The 18,551-nt window shown below is 38.2% G+C and overlaps 1 protein-coding gene across 2 annotated transcripts in view; it reads right to left on the bottom strand.

Moving 5' to 3' along the window:
• PLA2R1 (phospholipase A2 receptor 1) overlaps positions 1–18,551 on the bottom strand; it is a 46,726-nt gene that overhangs the window by 4,704 nt on the left and 23,471 nt on the right. Inside the window, exons 11-27 of one of the 2 annotated variants that reach the window (XM_075093279.1) lie at positions 17,476–17,645; positions 16,190–16,392; positions 15,755–15,900; positions 15,180–15,264; positions 14,116–14,221; positions 13,591–13,626; positions 12,923–13,080; positions 10,712–10,776; positions 10,254–10,357; positions 8,779–8,921; positions 7,866–7,983; positions 6,839–6,969; positions 6,126–6,270; positions 2,932–3,170; positions 2,241–2,409; positions 715–855; positions 185–301 (exon numbers count right to left, since the gene is read on the bottom strand). In XM_075093279.1, the coding sequence (XP_074949380.1) occupies positions 185–301; positions 715–855; positions 2,241–2,409; positions 2,932–3,170; positions 6,126–6,270; positions 6,839–6,969; positions 7,866–7,983; positions 8,779–8,921; positions 10,254–10,357; positions 10,712–10,776; positions 12,923–13,080; positions 13,591–13,626; positions 14,116–14,221; positions 15,180–15,264; positions 15,755–15,900; positions 16,190–16,392; positions 17,476–17,645 (2,276 nt within the window). Of the gene's footprint in view, positions 1–184; positions 302–714; positions 856–2,240; positions 2,410–2,931; positions 3,171–6,125; positions 6,271–6,838; positions 6,970–7,865; positions 7,984–8,778; positions 8,922–10,253; positions 10,358–10,711; positions 10,777–12,922; positions 13,081–13,590; positions 13,627–14,088; positions 14,222–15,179; positions 15,265–15,754; positions 15,901–16,189; positions 16,393–17,475; positions 17,646–18,551 lie in introns of both variants that reach the window. The other variant, XM_075093278.1, reaches the window with a different exon arrangement.

Consider the following 18,551-nt stretch of genomic DNA (forward strand, 5'->3'; position numbering starts at 1 on the left):
CAGAACACTATGATTACAGAAAGCTTGACTGGTTTTACTATGTCATAAACAGGTAATAGGCAGCAAAAAACATCTCAAAAGATAATGGTGTTTCAGAAGATGGTTACACCAGCATTCAAATAAAAGCCAAACCAAAAACCAAACCAGATTCTTTACATGCAGTTCTCTTCCACCCAAAACTTACTGTCTGTAACAAGCAGGATGTCCAACCAAACCATTTGCACAGAATAACTAAAACCGTGCAATTCTTCCAGAATGAAAGCATTTTCATCTTCATCTTGAATAGTTAGGAGACTTGATCCTACAGATTAAACATGGAACAAATTTTCAAACAATCCATGCCATTAAAATGTAACATTGCATTGCAAACATGAGCCTTAGCTGAAAAGCTTAAAAAGTCTGGTTACGTGTTGAAAGTTCTTAAATTTGCAGTTAATGTGAAAATGCTCAGGCTGATATAAAACTGTTCTCACATGATTTTAAAACAAGTTTGGAAGGAAAGAAATGCATTTTATGTGTTATTCCAGAAACCAATATTTTCACAGGGAAACAAACTTTTTTTTTGAAGTATGTTTCCTCCAATTTCATAGTTGGCTCATGAGCTCCACTATCGTAAACTAGAGAAAACATACCACGATTTTAGTAATTTCAGAGAATATATATATTTTTAAGATATCACAATGATATCTTGTAGCTACAAAAAAAATCACTTACCTTGATTTTTGCAAACTTCATACGCAGTATCAAAACTTGTGCCCTGCAGAACTGTGGAAAAGCTGTAGCAACTGTTTTTGAACTTGATCCAGGGAACAGTTTTTTCTGAGCATAAGCCTTTAAAGGCAGTGAGTTTCCTTTCTGTGACAGAAATAACAGCACAGCTTTATCGGCACAACAACATACACATTAATGTAACATTCCACACGCTGTTTTGGATAATGCTAATAAGCATGTTATTGCGTTATGCCTCTATTTTTCGAAGTGAAAATCTGGTGGTTGTATGTATTTGTATTAGAACAGTAAAACTGGTTTTATTTCTGATCAAAAACTCTGCTGAATTGCAACAGCAATATCAGGACAATCTATACCGATACTGATGAGTTATCCGCAAACTATGGGCGCAGCAGAGCACTCCAGGCTGCCCAGGATCTCCCAGAGGGCTGGGGATTTCCAAGAGCTGTAGAGCTTCTCTCCACTAAGCCACGAAGATAACTTCATGCCAAATACCACGGCACAGAGGAGAGTCTCCCATCGGGAAGCAGCAGCCAGCCTCTCTGGTGTGCAATGTGCTGCAGCAGAGTCCCTCTGATGCAGGACAACTCTACAAGCTCACTTTGCCATATCCAGCATCACCTTTTGTCAGTGCTGTAGATTCAGCTGTGTCACCTATCGTCTCACGTGCATCCTACTTTGCTACAACACAACTTCTGAAAATTAAGTAAACCTTAGGCTATATATGATTACAGAGCTTGACAAACGAATGAGAAAATCAGTCAGCTTCACTATAAAAACCATGCTAGACAATAATTTTTGTCCTGAAGGATTCCAAAACAGCTTTCTTCTCAACAGAGCCAAAAGCTATAATAAGCTTTTGGTGAACCCCTGGTGATCAGTACCACCAAACAGGAACTGTTTTAAGAACTGGATGCTGCCAAAGACTCCGCAAGTCCTGGACTGAATGGAGTTCCAGACCTGAATTCTGGATTCAAATGAGGCCCAGGTAATTGACAGATCTTTGCAGGAAACACAACGTATTTTAGGATACAGGAAAATATTCTTACCTTTAGGAAAAAAAAAAAAAACTTGCAAAATCTTTTATATGCAATCAGTGAAGATGTGACTCGTTTTTCACTTTGCTCTAAATGCTTCCCTTCTCCCATCCCACAGTTAATTGCAGCAAATGGAATTTATTTCCCTTTGAGCTAGGTTATTAGCGATCACCATTTTTCACAGATAATATAGTGTTCCCTGAAGAGACAGAGTAAGTAATTTGCCTGTTTCTTTTCTATTATGAACGTTCTCGTTCCATTCTCCTACGGACCAGACCTGATGGCCAATATTTTATACGGGAAAAACGGTTCCACAAAGAGGAGATACAGCAAGGCAATGCCAGAAATCTATTTCAATTTTCAATAATACTATCATCATTGCTTAACCTCAAACCAATTAATTTCCTTCACATACTTCCACTGTCAATACACACATCTGCAGCTGCAAAGATTTAACACTTAACTCTGACTTACTAGGTGGAACATGGCAAACTGCTCCTTGCAGAAGTCGTTCACACTTAGCACTTTTCCAGTGCCCCAACGTATCAATGTAAACACAGCTGCCAAAGGCCTGGGACTCATCGTCTTCCCAGAAGGTAAACAAAGACCTAGTCCCATCCGACCATTCAAAGTGAAGCCCATTCTGCCAAAACAAATTTCAGATTAGCTTTCTGATATGCTTTAGCACCACACAAGTTCATCCTCCGGTGGCAGCCTCACCAGGTATTATAGAATGTCTTTACTTCTCTGAAGTCTGGGTGGATCAAGAAGGATCTACAAAAGGCAGATCCAAGGATCCTCCCAAGCTATTTCTGGGAGACCACAAACTACATCTAGCCTGCTGTTTTCAGCAAGTGGTTATTTGGGCCATTGAGCAACTGAAAATGAAACAACATAATTTCAATGTTGACGCTACAAGAGATTTTTCTTTGTATTTTTAAATGTTTTTTATGGCTGTTAGCTTTCAGTAGTCATTGCACCAAACTGGCTCTCATTAGGTTTATACATTATGTTGCAAAAATACAGTTAGGGCTCAAGCTTTCCAAGGTTTCATTTCCAGATGCAAACTTCCTGTGACTTCAAATGAGTGACACAGCTCATTAGCTTGTTACTGGAAAAACTCCTTTGCAACATCATATTCACAGCCAGGGAATCCACTACGTACATCTGAAGTGAACAGCCCGATCCAGTGGTTGTATCCCAGCCGATTCACAATGACTGTGAGGAAAGCTTGATGATACTGGTCTGTGATGCTGACCAACTCCGCGCCATTTGCCATGCAGGTCTTCAAAGCTGAGGACCATGTAAAATTCCCACGTATCAGTTTATACGTTCTGTTCCCGTATTCTAAAGTGTCTGGCACAGGGTACATTTCAGATGCATTGATGACATGTCTGGATGTGTCTGTTATAAACAGAAGGAAAGGATTGCTTTATTTTTTTAAACAGACAGCTTGAATATAGCAGAACAGTTCCTAAAAAATCAGAACTATCCTTAAAAACAAATCTAAAAACTGCAAACCGCTTGGCTTCAGAAAGGCACTGTGATCTTAAAAAGAAAAAGATGATTACTAGAACAATATCTGAAATTCCACCACAGCACAAAACTCATCACAGGAGTGAATGAATTTAATGTACAAGAAAAAAAAAAAAAAAGAAAATGTAGACAGAGTTAGTTCCACTGACTGGATCTTTGAAGGTCAGTAAGAAGTCACATGGGATCTGGGCATATCCCAAATGTCCAACAGTATTGGGCTGCAGAGTGCTCTTATCCCAGACACCTTCCATGTAATTTAGATTACCTCTTTTCTGACCCATTATTTTTAGTAATTTCCAAGAGCAGTTTACAGCAAAGTCTGGCCTCACAAATAATTGTACTGGCACAACTCAGGGGATGACAAACTGTGGCTCATGGTAGAAATAAGCGCTTGGGAGCTTCCTGAGTTCATCTTTACTACCATGAGCCAATGTAGGGAAGAGCACAGTATTGGTACTTAAAGAAAAATCCTCTGTGCATGGAAACTTAAATCTCTTTTTGATGATAAACTAATGCAGCAAGGTCCAAAAACATAAAAGGAAGAACCAGACTTTTTAGATTTAAGAAACAGTCTCCCATGAGAAAGAAAGTGTGAAACAGAGACCATCTCCACTCCAGCCCAGTCTGTGATGCTGCCATGCTTGCTTTTCCACAGGAGGCAAATGCCTTTGCTAATGTGTATGAATGCTCACAGTATACTTCAAACAAGACTACTGAAATAAAGCAATGCCTCAGTTTTAATCCCATTTGTCAGTTTGGATTCATTACTTCTGTCTATAAAACTTCTCTGTGATTACAAAATAAAGTGGTTGCTTTGCCTAGAGGTGGAGTGTTTTTAGACTTGGTTCCCTTTATGACTGAGAGGAGTGTTAACAAGCATCTTAAAATAATAAATTATTATTTGTCATCCACAAATCATTTAAAATTAGAAATTTCTAAGCCAGAAAAAGCTCTGCTCTTGAGCTAGCTGAAGCACTCTTTTGTTCCATCTTTCAGTGCGTGTCACAGCTTAAAAAAAGGCAGGAAACGCAGTAAAATGTTGACACAATCCTTACTCAAGCATCACTAAGAGATCAGAGCCCAGTTCAGATCTCCTGCTGGTTTATTTCATTTTAGTCTCCTACAGAAAATAATTCAAAAAAGGGGAGATAGGATGTGGACAGGATGGCAGATGCAAAGCACCAGCTCATCTTTCCAGGAACTGACACATTTGTTTGGACATTTGAGGAAATTTAGCAGTTCACTGCTGCCAACAAGAGGCTGTCTCACTTCTCCCTTCCTTGCTTCTCTGCTCTTCCAGTTACGTATTCCCATGTACAAGTCTGGTGTTTGCCTGAGCCTGGCACTGAGCCGATGCAGCCTGGAAAAGCTGCACAAAATGACACCAAATGGGGGTGGGAGGGGAATAAAAGGAAAAGAAAAGGTGTCACAAGGAGGAGACAGGACTGGTCCCTTCACCCCAGGAGCAGTCTGCTGGCAAGGGGCAGGCAGGCAGCACTGAGCCCGGGGCACAGCATGCCCCCCCACCCCCACCATGCTGTGGCCAGGGCCCATGGGCCATGCTCAGGTTCACCCAGCCAGGGAATGTGGGGAGGGTCCTGAGCACCCAGTGCAGCCCCAGTCCACCCCCAGCTGCCCTGCAGCCCCCGCTGCCCGAAGGCAACAGTTTTCCTTCCTGCTTTTTAACACCTTTTCCATCTGTCTGAAGCAGCAGCAAGGGGTTAAAATACAAACATTTGGGAGGTGAAGGAAACAAACCAGCAGGAAAATGCAGTTATTTGTTTTTTTTTCTACACTGCCTGCAGGATTACTCCAGCGCTCCCTGCAACTCTAGTTCATAATAAATAATGTCAAATACAGCTATGGTTTGCTAGAGCCACATGTGAGCACTGCCCAAAGCCTGTATTTGTTTATTCTACTTCTCCACTCCCTCTCCCTCGCCTCCTGGGCAGGCAGCAGGAGAGGATCCTCTCTTTAGACCCAGGGCTTAACTAAGACGTTATACTTAAAGTTGAGCAATATAAAACCACCCCCGCAGTAAGTACAGCACCCAAGGACACTCCTTACAGGCTCGAATTACAGCCCTCCCTTTGCCTTAGGGTTATTAATTTGCTGCTGGTCTATTTTGGTGACATGCTCTGGCAGCTTCCCGCTGGCAGAGCTGCAGCAGCCCCTCGGACGGGCTCCAGAGCTACGCGAGCGCCCTGCGGATGCCAGCAGCTCCCAGTGCGAGAGGCAAAGCTGGAATGGGGCTTGAGGACACCAAACGATGCCTGTTCCCCACAAAAGCTTTGTGCTTCTGGCAGGTGAACATTATGGTAACAGAATTTGAGGTGTGAAAAGAAAGCCAAACTCTGTTTCATCGGCCAATCGGTCTGCACTGTTCACAGAAATATATCTTCTATAGTCTATTCTGATCTAATATTGCAAGTCCCACCCCCTAAAAATATTTTTAAAAATACCAGATTTTCATCAAAATTACCCTCAGTTTTGCCTTTCGTAATTTCACGCTGTTAATCTGGTTGCCATGACAGAAAACATGAAATTTCATCTCTGTTCCTGAATCTAAGATATGCAACAGAAAGCTCTTAGTTAGGAAGAAAATTTAATAACAAAATATTTTTTAGTAATTACTTCTACATCACAGCTATGATATTAAATAGTGTAGAGCTAGTCTGTCTAAATATCTGAGTACAACTATCTTAGAAATCTTTTATGTTCCTGGTTTCATAGACACCTATAACAAGCTGCTTCTGGATGAAAATAAAGTAAGATGAATACAGTACAGGAAGAAAAGAGAGGCAAAGCAAAACAAAACCTTACCCTGAGTCTTTTGGCAGACAAACCCATAATTTTTCTGACAGTTTTCTAAGTACCATTTTCCCGTAAAATAAAAATTAGGGTTATTTGATACCAATGTACATAGTGGAAGTTCTTGTTGAATGTTTATGCTGTTATAGCGCTGTCTCTGCAATCAACACAGAACCTTATATTAATTTAAAAAGACACTGTGTAAAAACAATGCATGATTATTACATTAAATTTAGAAGAATAATTACCTGAAAGTCACTATTACAAATATGTAAGTAGAACAATGAACACTCCCATAAATACAATTTGAAACAATAACCTCATAAAAAAGTCACAAGCTTTCACTGAACAAACTACAATGCTAAGCCCAATATGGACTAACGTGGTGTTAAACAATATATTAAAATATGAAATTCATAATCTTTTGTCCAAACTTTGTTCAGACCCAGCATATGATACTAACGATATTATTCAAACTTTGGTGCTTAAAAGCAACTGCAAGAGAATGTGACTATAGCCACAAATTACATAAATAACTGTCTTGATAGTGCCTTTTTTGCTGCCTCTCGTTATGCCCATGGATCTGTGCTCACACTTGTCTCAAGTTACTAAAATTAAGAGAAGACTAAATTGCTGTAACAAGTTAGGCCTTGTCCTTGTTGCAGTCATGTTTTTTATGGATACAACAACTTCTCACTGTCCTTAAACCCCCTGGAATTACTCACATCCACTACTTCAACTGGAGACCAGTTGGAATACATTGGAGGTTTTTCGTTCAACCATTTTTCATAATCGTCACTCTGGAAACCTATCCAAACACTGGTTTTCCGTCCAAATAGATTCATTGTTATGAAAGCTGGAAAATGAAACAGAAATAAAATATAATTAACTGGTAACCATTTAGAGATAGATAAAGTCTCTTCCAACACACTGAAGCACAGAAAAAATTAATTATTAATCAATGACATTACAGAGTAACTAGAAAGTAAGAACATGAGTGGCATTTCAGTGTAATCTAACTATAAAATCAGTTACACTGAGTAACTTCAGTTGGGATAGGATTTAGTCCATTAACTAATGAGTCTTCCAGAAATGTTCACAGCAGCTTGAACAACTGAAGTATGAGTTCAGGGTACTGTCCCACTGAAAAAGCTTTTCTCAGTTTTAGCTGAAAATAAGGTTTCTCAACTAAAGACAGCCAGTGAGATTCCTCCCACCTCCAGATAAGTGGTTTTACAAATGTATGAAATTCAACCACAGATTTCTATGAATAGGGATTATAAGTATTTCCCAATGTGCTGGCATTTATTTCTCTGAGAGCTCCAGCCTAGCGCTATGCTTATGTGCTTATGGGTAGATAAGATTTTAAGTACTATTAAAGGATATAAACTATAAAGGATAAAAATGAGGTTGCTTTTATAACAGCGTGATGTTGCATTCATAAGATAGAAATTTTACATAGCAAATTATTAAATGAGTATTGCATTATTTTTGTTTTACTTCTCATGCATGGTTGTAAGCATAAAAGAAATTCTAATTACTCCTCAAAACATACCTCTATACAGCTCAGTGGACATTTGAATCTTTACATTTTGGGACACTGGGAAAGAGAAACACTAACTTGTTTAAAGCAGTGGAACATGAGTAGGATCTGAGAGATCTTTTTTCCATCTCTATCCAAGATGAAACTTTACTACAGCATCCTAATGAAGATTAAATTTATTTTATTTAACAATATTTTCAGTACTCTACCTTGTTCCAGTTCATCTTCAAGGGAAGCAAGTGACCCATCATAGCTAATGCAGAAGTCTTGTGCAGAGTACCAGTTTCTCAGATGCTCTGGATCCTTCGGAATTTGTATCAAAAAGCACTGTGTAAAAAAAAAAAGGCAAACAAACAAAAGGCTTGTTTTTCCAGTTTAAAATCTACCGATCACTAAGAGTGATCACTTAAACATTTCACACACTGTTACTGAAAACTAAATATTTCCTTAGTTTCTGTCCTGCAATGGACCTCTCCAGCATCCTTGGTATCAGTTGTCAGCTGCGATCAGGCTTGGATTCAAATCAGTTGTTTAAAGGCAAACACAATCTGGGTTAAATTTATCCTGTAGTCACTGCAGTTTAGCACTGGGAGAAATCCAGCCACCTCAGTGCATGTTGCTATTATGGAACGTACGTATTTAAGAGGAGCCTGATGAAATAATTGCCTTCCAACCTTCAATTGCAATAGACTTCGGTTTATAATTATCTTTGATGAGCCCTATTTGAAACAGCATCTTTCGGAGAATGGCAGCAGTTAGGGACCATTTAGTACAACAAGGGGTCAGAGATCTCTTTTGAGATCATAAAAGACTCTTGGAATTGATTGTCATAAGAGAGGATGGAATAGGCTTTTTACAGCCAAAGCACAAATACATTTAGATAGCTTTTGTGTATATGAGTATTCATTTCCTTCAACTAAAGTAAAATTTTTGACACCTTATTAAGACAACTTCTGTGTGCAAAGCTACTTAATAGCTACAAACCTTTGCAACCCTGTCAGCAGTTATAAACCTAAGGGCCCTGCTTTCAAAAAGGAAGAAAATCTTCAAATGTTGAATAATCCTTAAGAAGTCCAATTTCTGTCATTTTGAATAATCAAATAGCAGAAAAAAATGTTTTACTTTGAATCCAAAGTGCAGCCAGCCTTTGGGACACATTCCTTGTTGGTTCTGGTCTTTTGGAATCTCTTTCTCTATTTTCCATGCCAATTTACGTTTACAAATACAGGGAAGAGAGACAGTACAGTTTTCATCACCCCAGAGTCCTGTGTAAAAATAAAAATCATAGTTCAGTACTGGCCTGACAACTGAAAAGGTTTCTTTTTCTTAGCTAGCTTAGATATTGTTAAGAAGGGTACCTGTTAGTGGTTGAGGAAGATGAGATTCTACATTAAATATCTTTGGACATACTGCATCACGGTGGATTTGATGATCCATGGGGCTCATACTTTTATTCCCAGTTTGATTTTACTAAGTTAAACCAATTCCCCTACACTGAGTCACATAACATATGCCTCCATCATCATGTATTAACATTAGTTATGCAATAAAAAGGAAAGATATAGAAGTGATGCCTTCCAGATAAAATAGTTTGACTTCCTTACATTGAAATTTTTTGGCAAGATCCTGGTACTGACATAAAAGGCTGACCTGCTTAGGAAGAAAATACTTTTTTCAGTGGAACACAGCGCACTCAGCAAGTTGTTGACCAGCTCCCATCTGGTGGCCAGCTGAGGGGGGAGGGTGGGCCTCTCTTCTGTTTATCCAATGCTAACTATAGTAACGCCAAACCCACGCACTCAAAAAGTCATGAATCAAAACCCCAATATTATGTGTGGAAAAATAGAAGGTTTTACATTTTTTCAGTTTTGGCTTTTGAGGCTGAGATTACAAGAGTGCAACTGGATTAATCTTTTCAGATCTTCTCACAAATACAAAGCTGGGTACTTTTTCTTTACATGGAACCTCACAGTTTACTATGTCTTGCAGATCTTCAGATAACAGAGACTGTGAGATGAGAGAAGTCACTGGAATCAGCAGCACTGTAACATTTTTTATTACTGTAGCAAAATATAGAGCTATATGATGATGTAAAGGCTAGCACCAAAACCATGGTACCCAAAAATCCCTCAGCTGATTGGTCAGGGCATCAAAAATAAGCTAGAAAGCTGAGTTATGTGCTGATAGAAAAATGGTTTCTAAACATAGGAAAAATTATTGCTTGTCCATCTAGCTCATTTGGTTATGTAAAACTGACTGTGAAAACTAGCAATGCATTGACATTTTTGCTGTGCCACATAACAAATTCTTAAGGAAAACTAAAGATTCAGTATCAGTGGAATGTTTGTATTTTGACATTAGAGTGCTGGAACTATTAAATCCTATAACCCTAGTCTCTGAGCATATTCAGATATTTTAATATTCTTTTCTAAACCATAAAAGCAGTTACGCAAATTATAACCATGTGACATCACTATGTAATACAGGACCATGTAATATGGATTGCATTTCTCTTGAAAGCAATTAAAATATAACCCCTTTGGCCAACAACAGAATCAACTCACAACTCCTGCAACAAAAAGAAATATAAAGTAAACCTGTTTGTGATGAAATGAAGCCACATCTTTTCCCTGATTTCAGCAGATCTCTCTCCCTCTCTTCATCCCAGTTCTGGTATGTTACTGGTGATTCATCTCTCCAGCTGCACAGAAACGTTAAGAGTGTAGTTACACTTTTTCCTACCCTTACCTAAAAATACAACCTCCGTTAAATGTCTTTGTAAGCACATACAGGGTAGAAAGTGCCCCTTTATTAACTAAGCTTTAAAAAAAACAGACAACCACAATGTTGATACTCATGTCTTTTGCTTGTACCTTTTATACCCTTTAGAAGAAAGACTAACATGGCGATAAATGAAGTGTAATATATTCTGAATTATATTTACATGAGAACTGAAGTTGTCTCTTGAACATCCCTCTCTGTCATCAAACCATTTTAGTCCATCAGGCTGAATGGCAGCCTGTAAACAGAGCAGCTGAAGTGTAGGTATTCTTACCGAAATTCATCGCTGAGGTTTTCTGCTTGTAATCCAATCCACCAATGAACATCACTATTCGATAGCTACAAAAAAAAATGTTTTGCCATATGTTTAACTGTTGTTGCCCTCTTATTAAAGCATTAACAAACCCCTAAAATCAGGCTCTGTTTGTATTCAGGTGATTATCATCTTCGTTGGGTTCCAGTGGGAAGAACGGGTGCTAAATCCTGCCCGTGTTAATTTATGTCACTTCAGTAAGATTATTCATGTAAGTAGAGCATGATTTAGTCCCCAGTTTCCACTGGATTGCTGATGTATCTTCTGTAATTTAGGAATTTACAGTTTTAGGAATTTACAGCCTATCTGGCTTGAAAAGGGTTGTGGTCTTAGGCCAGAATTTTTTTTTCCCCAACTCCTAAAAACAGATAATAGCAAATACTTCTTTTAGCATTAATATACTGCTGGTCCTTACTGTTTCCAAAATGTTTTCTATGCACATTTACTGACTTTGTGTAGCTCATAAAAAGATTCCTAGAGGTGCTTTCCAGACTGATTGCTGGTCTCATGAAAGGGTCTAGACCTCTACTCCTAAAAGGCCAAGTATTACGGAAAAGTCACAGAAATAATGTAATTCAAACAGCCACTTATTGCTGTGCTGACTTCATTCTGCCTTAAACTATGAGCTGCCTTCACCTTCAGGGTTAGCCACTCAGTGGTACAGTTTTGGGGTCTTTGGGAAAAAGTCAACAAGAAAAAAAAAAAGTTGTGAATGTTCCGGAGATTGGAAAAGCCACCCTGTCTCTGAGAAGCATTTCTTCTTTTTTTCCCCAGAAAGAACTGGAGTGCAGCCTATGTTGTGGCAGCCACACTGTCCTTGCAGTTACAGTTAGGATTTCACCAGCTTACAGCTTATATAACAATATCAAATGAAGAAAATAGACATTTCTGACAAAGAAGAGACTCAGGAATCTGTCTGATTTGGTATTGCTTAGCCCCTGAGCTTGAGTTTTCTAATGACGACACTCAGCCTACACACTACAGTTTTTAAAGAAATAGTGAAAAATGTGATTTCAAATTCCATGCTAAGAAATTTTGACCAAGTTTTCCAACAACACATGCAAAGTTTATTCCAGCTGCTGAGTATTATTTTGGTGATTGGCATCGTTACTCCTGCTTCTGCCGGAAACTGGTTACAATCACTTAGGGACCCACCGGGCTATTACAGAGAACATGTAAAAGAAACAGACTTAGTTTCTTGGGAATTCATCTGCTTCTACAGCCATTTCTCAGCTTCAAATCTGTTTGTTACATCGGAGTGGTTCTACAGAAATTCTGCTTTCATCCAGAGGAGGAAATTTAAAGGCAGATGTCTCTTTTCCCATATAAAAATCCATAGTCACAAAGGGGTTTAATTCAAGAGGCATCACACAAATGTGTGAACACATGGGAACGTTGCCCAAGCTGCCATATGCAGAGGAAAAGGTCATCTATTCTGCAAGGTCATAAGCCCCCACCTCTATGGTTTAAATCTCTAGATTTAATTAAGGGGCAGGGAAATTCGTAATTCTTCATTCTTGGCCAGCTCTCCCCAAGAATAACCTTTCAAATATCAGGTTGAAGATTTAACCTCTGAAGACTGTTTCTAACATCTGGACTCATGCTCACCTCGTGCTAATATACCCACTGAAATGTCCCTTGGTATTGCTACCTGCTACCTGAAAACTAGCTGCAAGTTACTGAATGGGAACGGAGCACAACTGTGAAACTGTGCAGGATCAGGAGATGTCCCAGTGGATGCAGAACCACAGCATGAATGCCTGAGGAACCGCAATGGGTCTCCCTGGTCATGGAGGCGTGGAGGAAGAAGAAGAAACAGAGAAGGATGCACACCACATGTGGAACAAACCTTTCTCTTTACCCCTAACTACTTTCATAACTTTGGGATAGGAAGCTGGTTTTTGCTCCTCTTGGGTCTTTGAGGCAGACTGACCGACTTGCTCATTAGCAGAGATGATTCTGCAGACTCTGAAATGGTACCAACTTCTTTGGCTAAATATGCCTTCTGGGAGGGATGTGGGAAATGAAGACAGCAAGAGAATTATTTCTGAAGTCAAACGTCTTTCGGATACTACCTGGAGCAACAGGCAACCAGATATTCCAAAAGATGCAGCAGAAAATAGCCAGTTACTGCCTGGGGGTTTATTTTTTCAAAGGGGTAGTTTTGCTTACCTTCTTAATTTTGTTTTGAATAAAGGCTTGTTCACCAGAAGAATTTATTGTTGCCATTCCACTGCGAAGCCAGACACAGACAAACTCATAGGTTTTCCAGTCCGTAGGACTGACATGGAAAAGATATTCTGCTCCTTGATAATATGTCCATGGCAGTTCTAGAAAACAAGCAAAAGAGTCAGTGGCGTGCAGGGGTAAAAACTCATTGCAAGTCTCATTCTTTGTGACCCTGGTGGCCCACCTTCAGCCACATGTCAGAAGACAAATATGCGACAACTAACAGCAGAACCGTATTTAACATATCAATTTATGAAAAAAAAGCTATGAGTCAATTTTTAAAAAAATATTCTCTCCTGTGATACTGCAGTAATATTAAGAGAGTTGCCACCTTTGCAAAAAGGCAGATTCAACGTGAAGGAGAGGTTATCAAACTCCTGTGCTTATTACTAGCAAACTTTCTTTACCTAACCAAAGTCATATGTGACGTTTCAATGTTCTTGAACAAAAGAGTGGCAGATTTCGATCTGTAGCAACAAGTCCCCACAGAGTTCCTTAATGTACATTTTTAACTCAGAACATTTTAGTTATTCTTATTTTTACCAATGGCTTAAATTGTATTTCCAAGTTATAATGTTTCAAGATGTAAAAAAAAGAAAATGTTTTCATACCAGCTATGTACCAATTTGGATTCTTTGGTTTAACACCTGCAAAAAATACGTAAATAAATTAAAACATGGTTGATTAAGAATGAAAAGAGATATTTCACTGGAATTGCTTTCTCCACACAGTAAGGATTTAATCAAAATCATGAAGAATACTGCTATTCTTGTTCAGGACAAAAAAAGGAGTTAAACATGGAATAAAAGAAAAAAATTGCCACGCTTATTAAAATACATTTTAAATAACCTTTATAAATAAGAACTTTGATTAACTCCTGCTAACTAACTGCTAATCATTGCTATCCATTTTTAAACTCAGTGAACACATTATACCTGTTAACTGGCCAACAAACCCTAGTGGGCACATATAGCTTTGCCATGACTTCACACAGAAGACAAATGAGTAGGTGTGGCTAACACACAGACCTTTAGGTATTTTTTTTCCTTGTCTCTCCTGAATTGCAAGTAATGGGTATAATAGACAATGTGTATTAATTAACACTTCACCTTTTGGTATTTTGCATATCCACTCACGCTTTTCACTGCAGTGTGCTGGAAAGACCGTTCTATTTACTTTGAACACAGCGCAGTTTCTTGAGTCATCTTCAATATACTTGCTCTCCAAAAACGAAGATACAACCTGAAAGCAGCACATTCATTATCTTTCACTGACAATCCAGGATGAAGCATTTCAAAATCCCATTATGGAGAAAAAGGAAGGATTTGTAGATATCTGTGTGGTCAGAACATCATAAGCAACAACTAGAGGACCACCTAAATTATGGTAGTAAAATCCAAAAAATAGGGTCCACATTCATGTTCTCTCAACGTCCTGTTCAACTTTCCCATCTTATAGCAGACTCCTTCTTCGTAAAAATAATTGAATAGCTATGAAACCTAACAATTTTTTGACATGATTAGCAGTAGTTGCCCACATCTAACAGCCTTTGCTTTGGTTCAACATGTTGCATGATTGAACTTTGCTCTTGCATTCTGAAATCAGTTAAGTAATGGTGGTAGAGCTGGCACTATTTGTTATGGCTGAAAAACAATTGCAGCTTAAAAACTGTCCCTTCTTCAGTTGCTGGATGTTTAAATCCCACCTACTTACCATTAGTGTTCTATGTGGCACCAAGTTCTTCAAGGATGCAAAATCAAAAGTGGTATTAAAAAGGAAAGACATGCAGGCATGAACCTGCAGGCATGCAGCCATACAACAAATAATGCATGGAAGCACAGCTCTAAGGCTTTCCAATGTGTGTGCACATATATGTAAATATGTATACTTAAATACAACCACACGTGTTCACTCTGCATATGCCTCGTCCTGGGCTAAACGCACCATGCTTTGCAGGAAAGCACACTTCTGCAAATCGTTATAATCCTCCCATCCTTTCACAGTTGCACAGCCCTTTTGCACACCTGCTATTTTAATAGTAGTGTACTACTCATCCTATTGTAACAATTACTTTAAATGAAGTATGTGGACATGAAAACCAGTTTTCCTGGCCAACATTTGCTCACAAGGCTTATTTTTTCAACTTATGCTCAGATACGACTTGAAAGGTTACTGAAATATATAGTATACAGATAGTTACAGGTGTTCTGTCAGACCACTGCCACGTCCCTCCAGAAAGCACGTTTCTTTTATTAAATCCAATCCAGAACTGTCTTTCTTCTGTCCTATGATGGAAACAAAGAAAACATTTCTCATGCACTTTTTCCTTAGCTATTTCAGAAATTATTTTTTAAATAGTGCAAATATCCATATTAATTTCTTCTCGAATTCAATATATAATTCTGTATGCATTTCTTAACTTTTTAGTATCTTTGAAGTAAACCCTGGTTTTCCTACTAAAATGTTAAACTGTATTTTTAAAGATTAAAACATTTAAAATAGGATTAAAATTGCCAAATCTCCATTTCAATGGGGAATGTTAACTCACAAGAATATCACCTTGACATTAACAGTTGCTCGACATCTACTACAAAGATCATCTTCAAAAACAACGACATTACAGTGTTGCTGTACAGTTCTTTTCACCCATTTCTAAGTTCATGTTAGAGACTTTTTCAGCCACTAGTAAAGAGGATGGAGGAACCTAAACTGCAGCTTATTTTTACATATTAGTATGATTAAGATAAATCTTGTTGGTGTAAAAAATATATTTACCTATCAAAAATTGTATATAATAAATTGTTTAAAAATATCTCTTCATAGATATGGCTAAAACTAGCAAGATGTGCTCCAAAATCTTGGCATAATGCTTCTGCTTCATGCCATGTTCTTCTCATCAGAACTTTTTCATTGTGAAATATCTGCAATAAAATAAACACTGTCATAAATGTAGTTGATTTTGGAGACCACTTGTTTCAGAAATGCATAAAAATAAATATTTGCAGTTTTTCCTACAGAAAAGTAATTTATATTCCAAGTATAGTTCTGTTTCTTAAGACTTTGACTCACTTTAAAATGCAATGAAGGAAGGGAACAATTACCTTTTGCTTGTTGAGTGGAAGAAATAATGCTTTATCAAAAATATTTTAGGAATGGTGTATCCTAAGCTGATGTAGAATTGGAAAAATTCAAAGCAAGTTTGTCAGGTACCTTGTAGCAGCTGAGCAGATGAGGTTCCGACTCCCATCCAAAATAGCAGGAACTCAAATGTTTTTGAAAAGTAAGTTCAGGTTCTTCGTAAGAATTGATTTTTTGCTTGCAAATTGACATTGCTTTGAAGTTCTTACAGCTTTTCACCTCCCAATAACCAATGGGTTGCTGCCCTCGCATAGCCACACATCCTCCAGAATGACCTAGACAGGGCAATAAGTGTTGAGTATCAGAAAAAAGCATTTGAATTTTGTGAATGTTTGGTGAAGTGACTGTTTTATTGGCATCAGGTTCTGGATAAAACCTCAATGAACTTACAAAAGTAGCAAATTCTCTGGTCAGCAACCAGTTTATAAACCTGTCTTGGCCAACTTGAGCTTGTAAAATGAACCATGATGAAGGGCTCCGCTCACAAAATGCAGGAGATGAAACAGGATTTAAAATAGTACTTTTGCAAACTGCAAGTAGTATAGCAATAAATGGAAAGAGTCCAAAAACCGAAAAGGAATTAGTGAAATGGAATGTCTATATTATTATGTCTCTATTGTCAGGTATTGCTAAGAGGTTTACGTTTCTAAGGTTGAACAAGTTATTTCATTTTTTCATTTTTTTGTTTTATTGGAATGTTTTCTGTTGGATTACTATAAAACAAAATCAAACAAGCAAACCAAATATCAGCAAAGTAAAAGGGAAGAAGAGACTTCCACACAGGGCTCTTTATTGACAGAAATGCATCTAAGGCAATCTCTGCCCTCTTTTTTTCATATAAAATGCATATTACAAACCATGACTGCTACTGTATAAGATTCATTACTTGTCCGGGAGCTTTTGCTTGGAGTCTCAGGAAGCCCTGATGACCTCCTTGAAAAGGCCATAAAGAAATGTATGGAAAACATCTCACAGAAAAAGAAAAATTTCAGGGACTAGCTGGAATGCATCTGCAAGGAGAGCATGGCTGTTCATTTTCCCTCCCGCCACACCGGAGGGTGGGAGGAGCGACATCCTGCATCCTGCCACAGCCAGGGAGCCCACAATAACAGCACCCAGGTGGAAAGTGGGGAAGGGAGCTCCGGCTCCTCCACAACTGCTAACTCATCTAACTCAATCCATGGTAGGAAGCTACAGAGTCGGCAGAAAATGTAAGCCTATCTCTCTGCTCTCTTGACCATGCAGGCAGGAAAGGACAGGGACTCTTCAGTCACTGCTAAGCCACTGCTGGCAGGGGGAAGAGAGCGCACTGCCCTCCTCCAAGCCACTTCTTTTGTTTTTATCAGCATGTTACTCACGTGGCTGGTACTTGTTCCAGTTTGTGTAGCTCATGGAGCGATTCTTTCCTGCTGTACTTAGCCAAAAGTATTCTCCTGTGTTGTTAAGGTCTTGCAATCCTATCCAAAAATAAGTTCTCTCAGATGTTACCATGCTATGGATCATGCTGTTGATAAAAGCTTGTTCAAACCTTAATAAAATAATCAAGGCAAAAAGTTTATTAGATATATATAAAATAGGTCAATTGGTATTTCAATGAAGAGCTCTCATGAAATCATTTAAATTAGGCAAGAAGAGAAAAATATATATGAGGTTCTTAATTTACTTTATAGAAGGCTGAACTTCAGGCACAAGTCTGTAGCATAAAGCACAATTTTTCCCTATTTTTTTTCAGCATTTGGGCACATAGAAGAAACAGTACATTTAGGTCTTATAAGCTCAATGCCTGAACTACCAGATGTAAAGACAGAATACATTAACGATGCACAAATAAAAATAAGAAACTCCTTGTATGAAGGATAAAAGGTAGCAGGGTCTGAAAAAGCTGCAGAAGAAAGAGAAGAAAAAGCTCTGCACAGAAGTATCCTACTGGAACTGGAGACACAAACTAGCACTAGGAAACCAGAGCTGAAGGACTCAAAAGCACTAGCAGATCTCACTATAGGTGGAGTCACTTTTACCTTCTTTAATTTCTTCATTAAAGTTATGTGAGAGATTTGCACCTTTTTGCAAGTAATAACTGTCACTTAAACATAATTTATTCAGATATAATTGGTATACCATTATACAAAAATGCTTCAGTTTATGAGCACTTTTATTCAGTTTCCTATGAAAATATATAGAGCAAAGTAAATTCCCAGTTTGATAAAGACTTATACAACTTCTTGGTTTTACACACTGTGAAAAGAACGGCTAAATACCATAAGGATTACATTAATGTAAAAAACTGAAAGTATCTGTAACACTGAGAGTGACTGAGGACTTTAATTTTCATTTCCTCTGCAGGTTCTCTTTTTTTTATCAACTCTCCTTCCTCTACAACCTACTTTTTAATGAATATTTTAGGATCAATACACTGAAAAGGTTTTGCATTTTT

The sequence above is a fragment of the Phalacrocorax aristotelis genome, chromosome 5 (assembly GCF_949628215.1).
Source record: "Phalacrocorax aristotelis chromosome 5, bGulAri2.1, whole genome shotgun sequence".
NCBI lineage: Eukaryota > Metazoa > Chordata > Aves > Suliformes > Phalacrocoracidae > Phalacrocorax > Phalacrocorax aristotelis.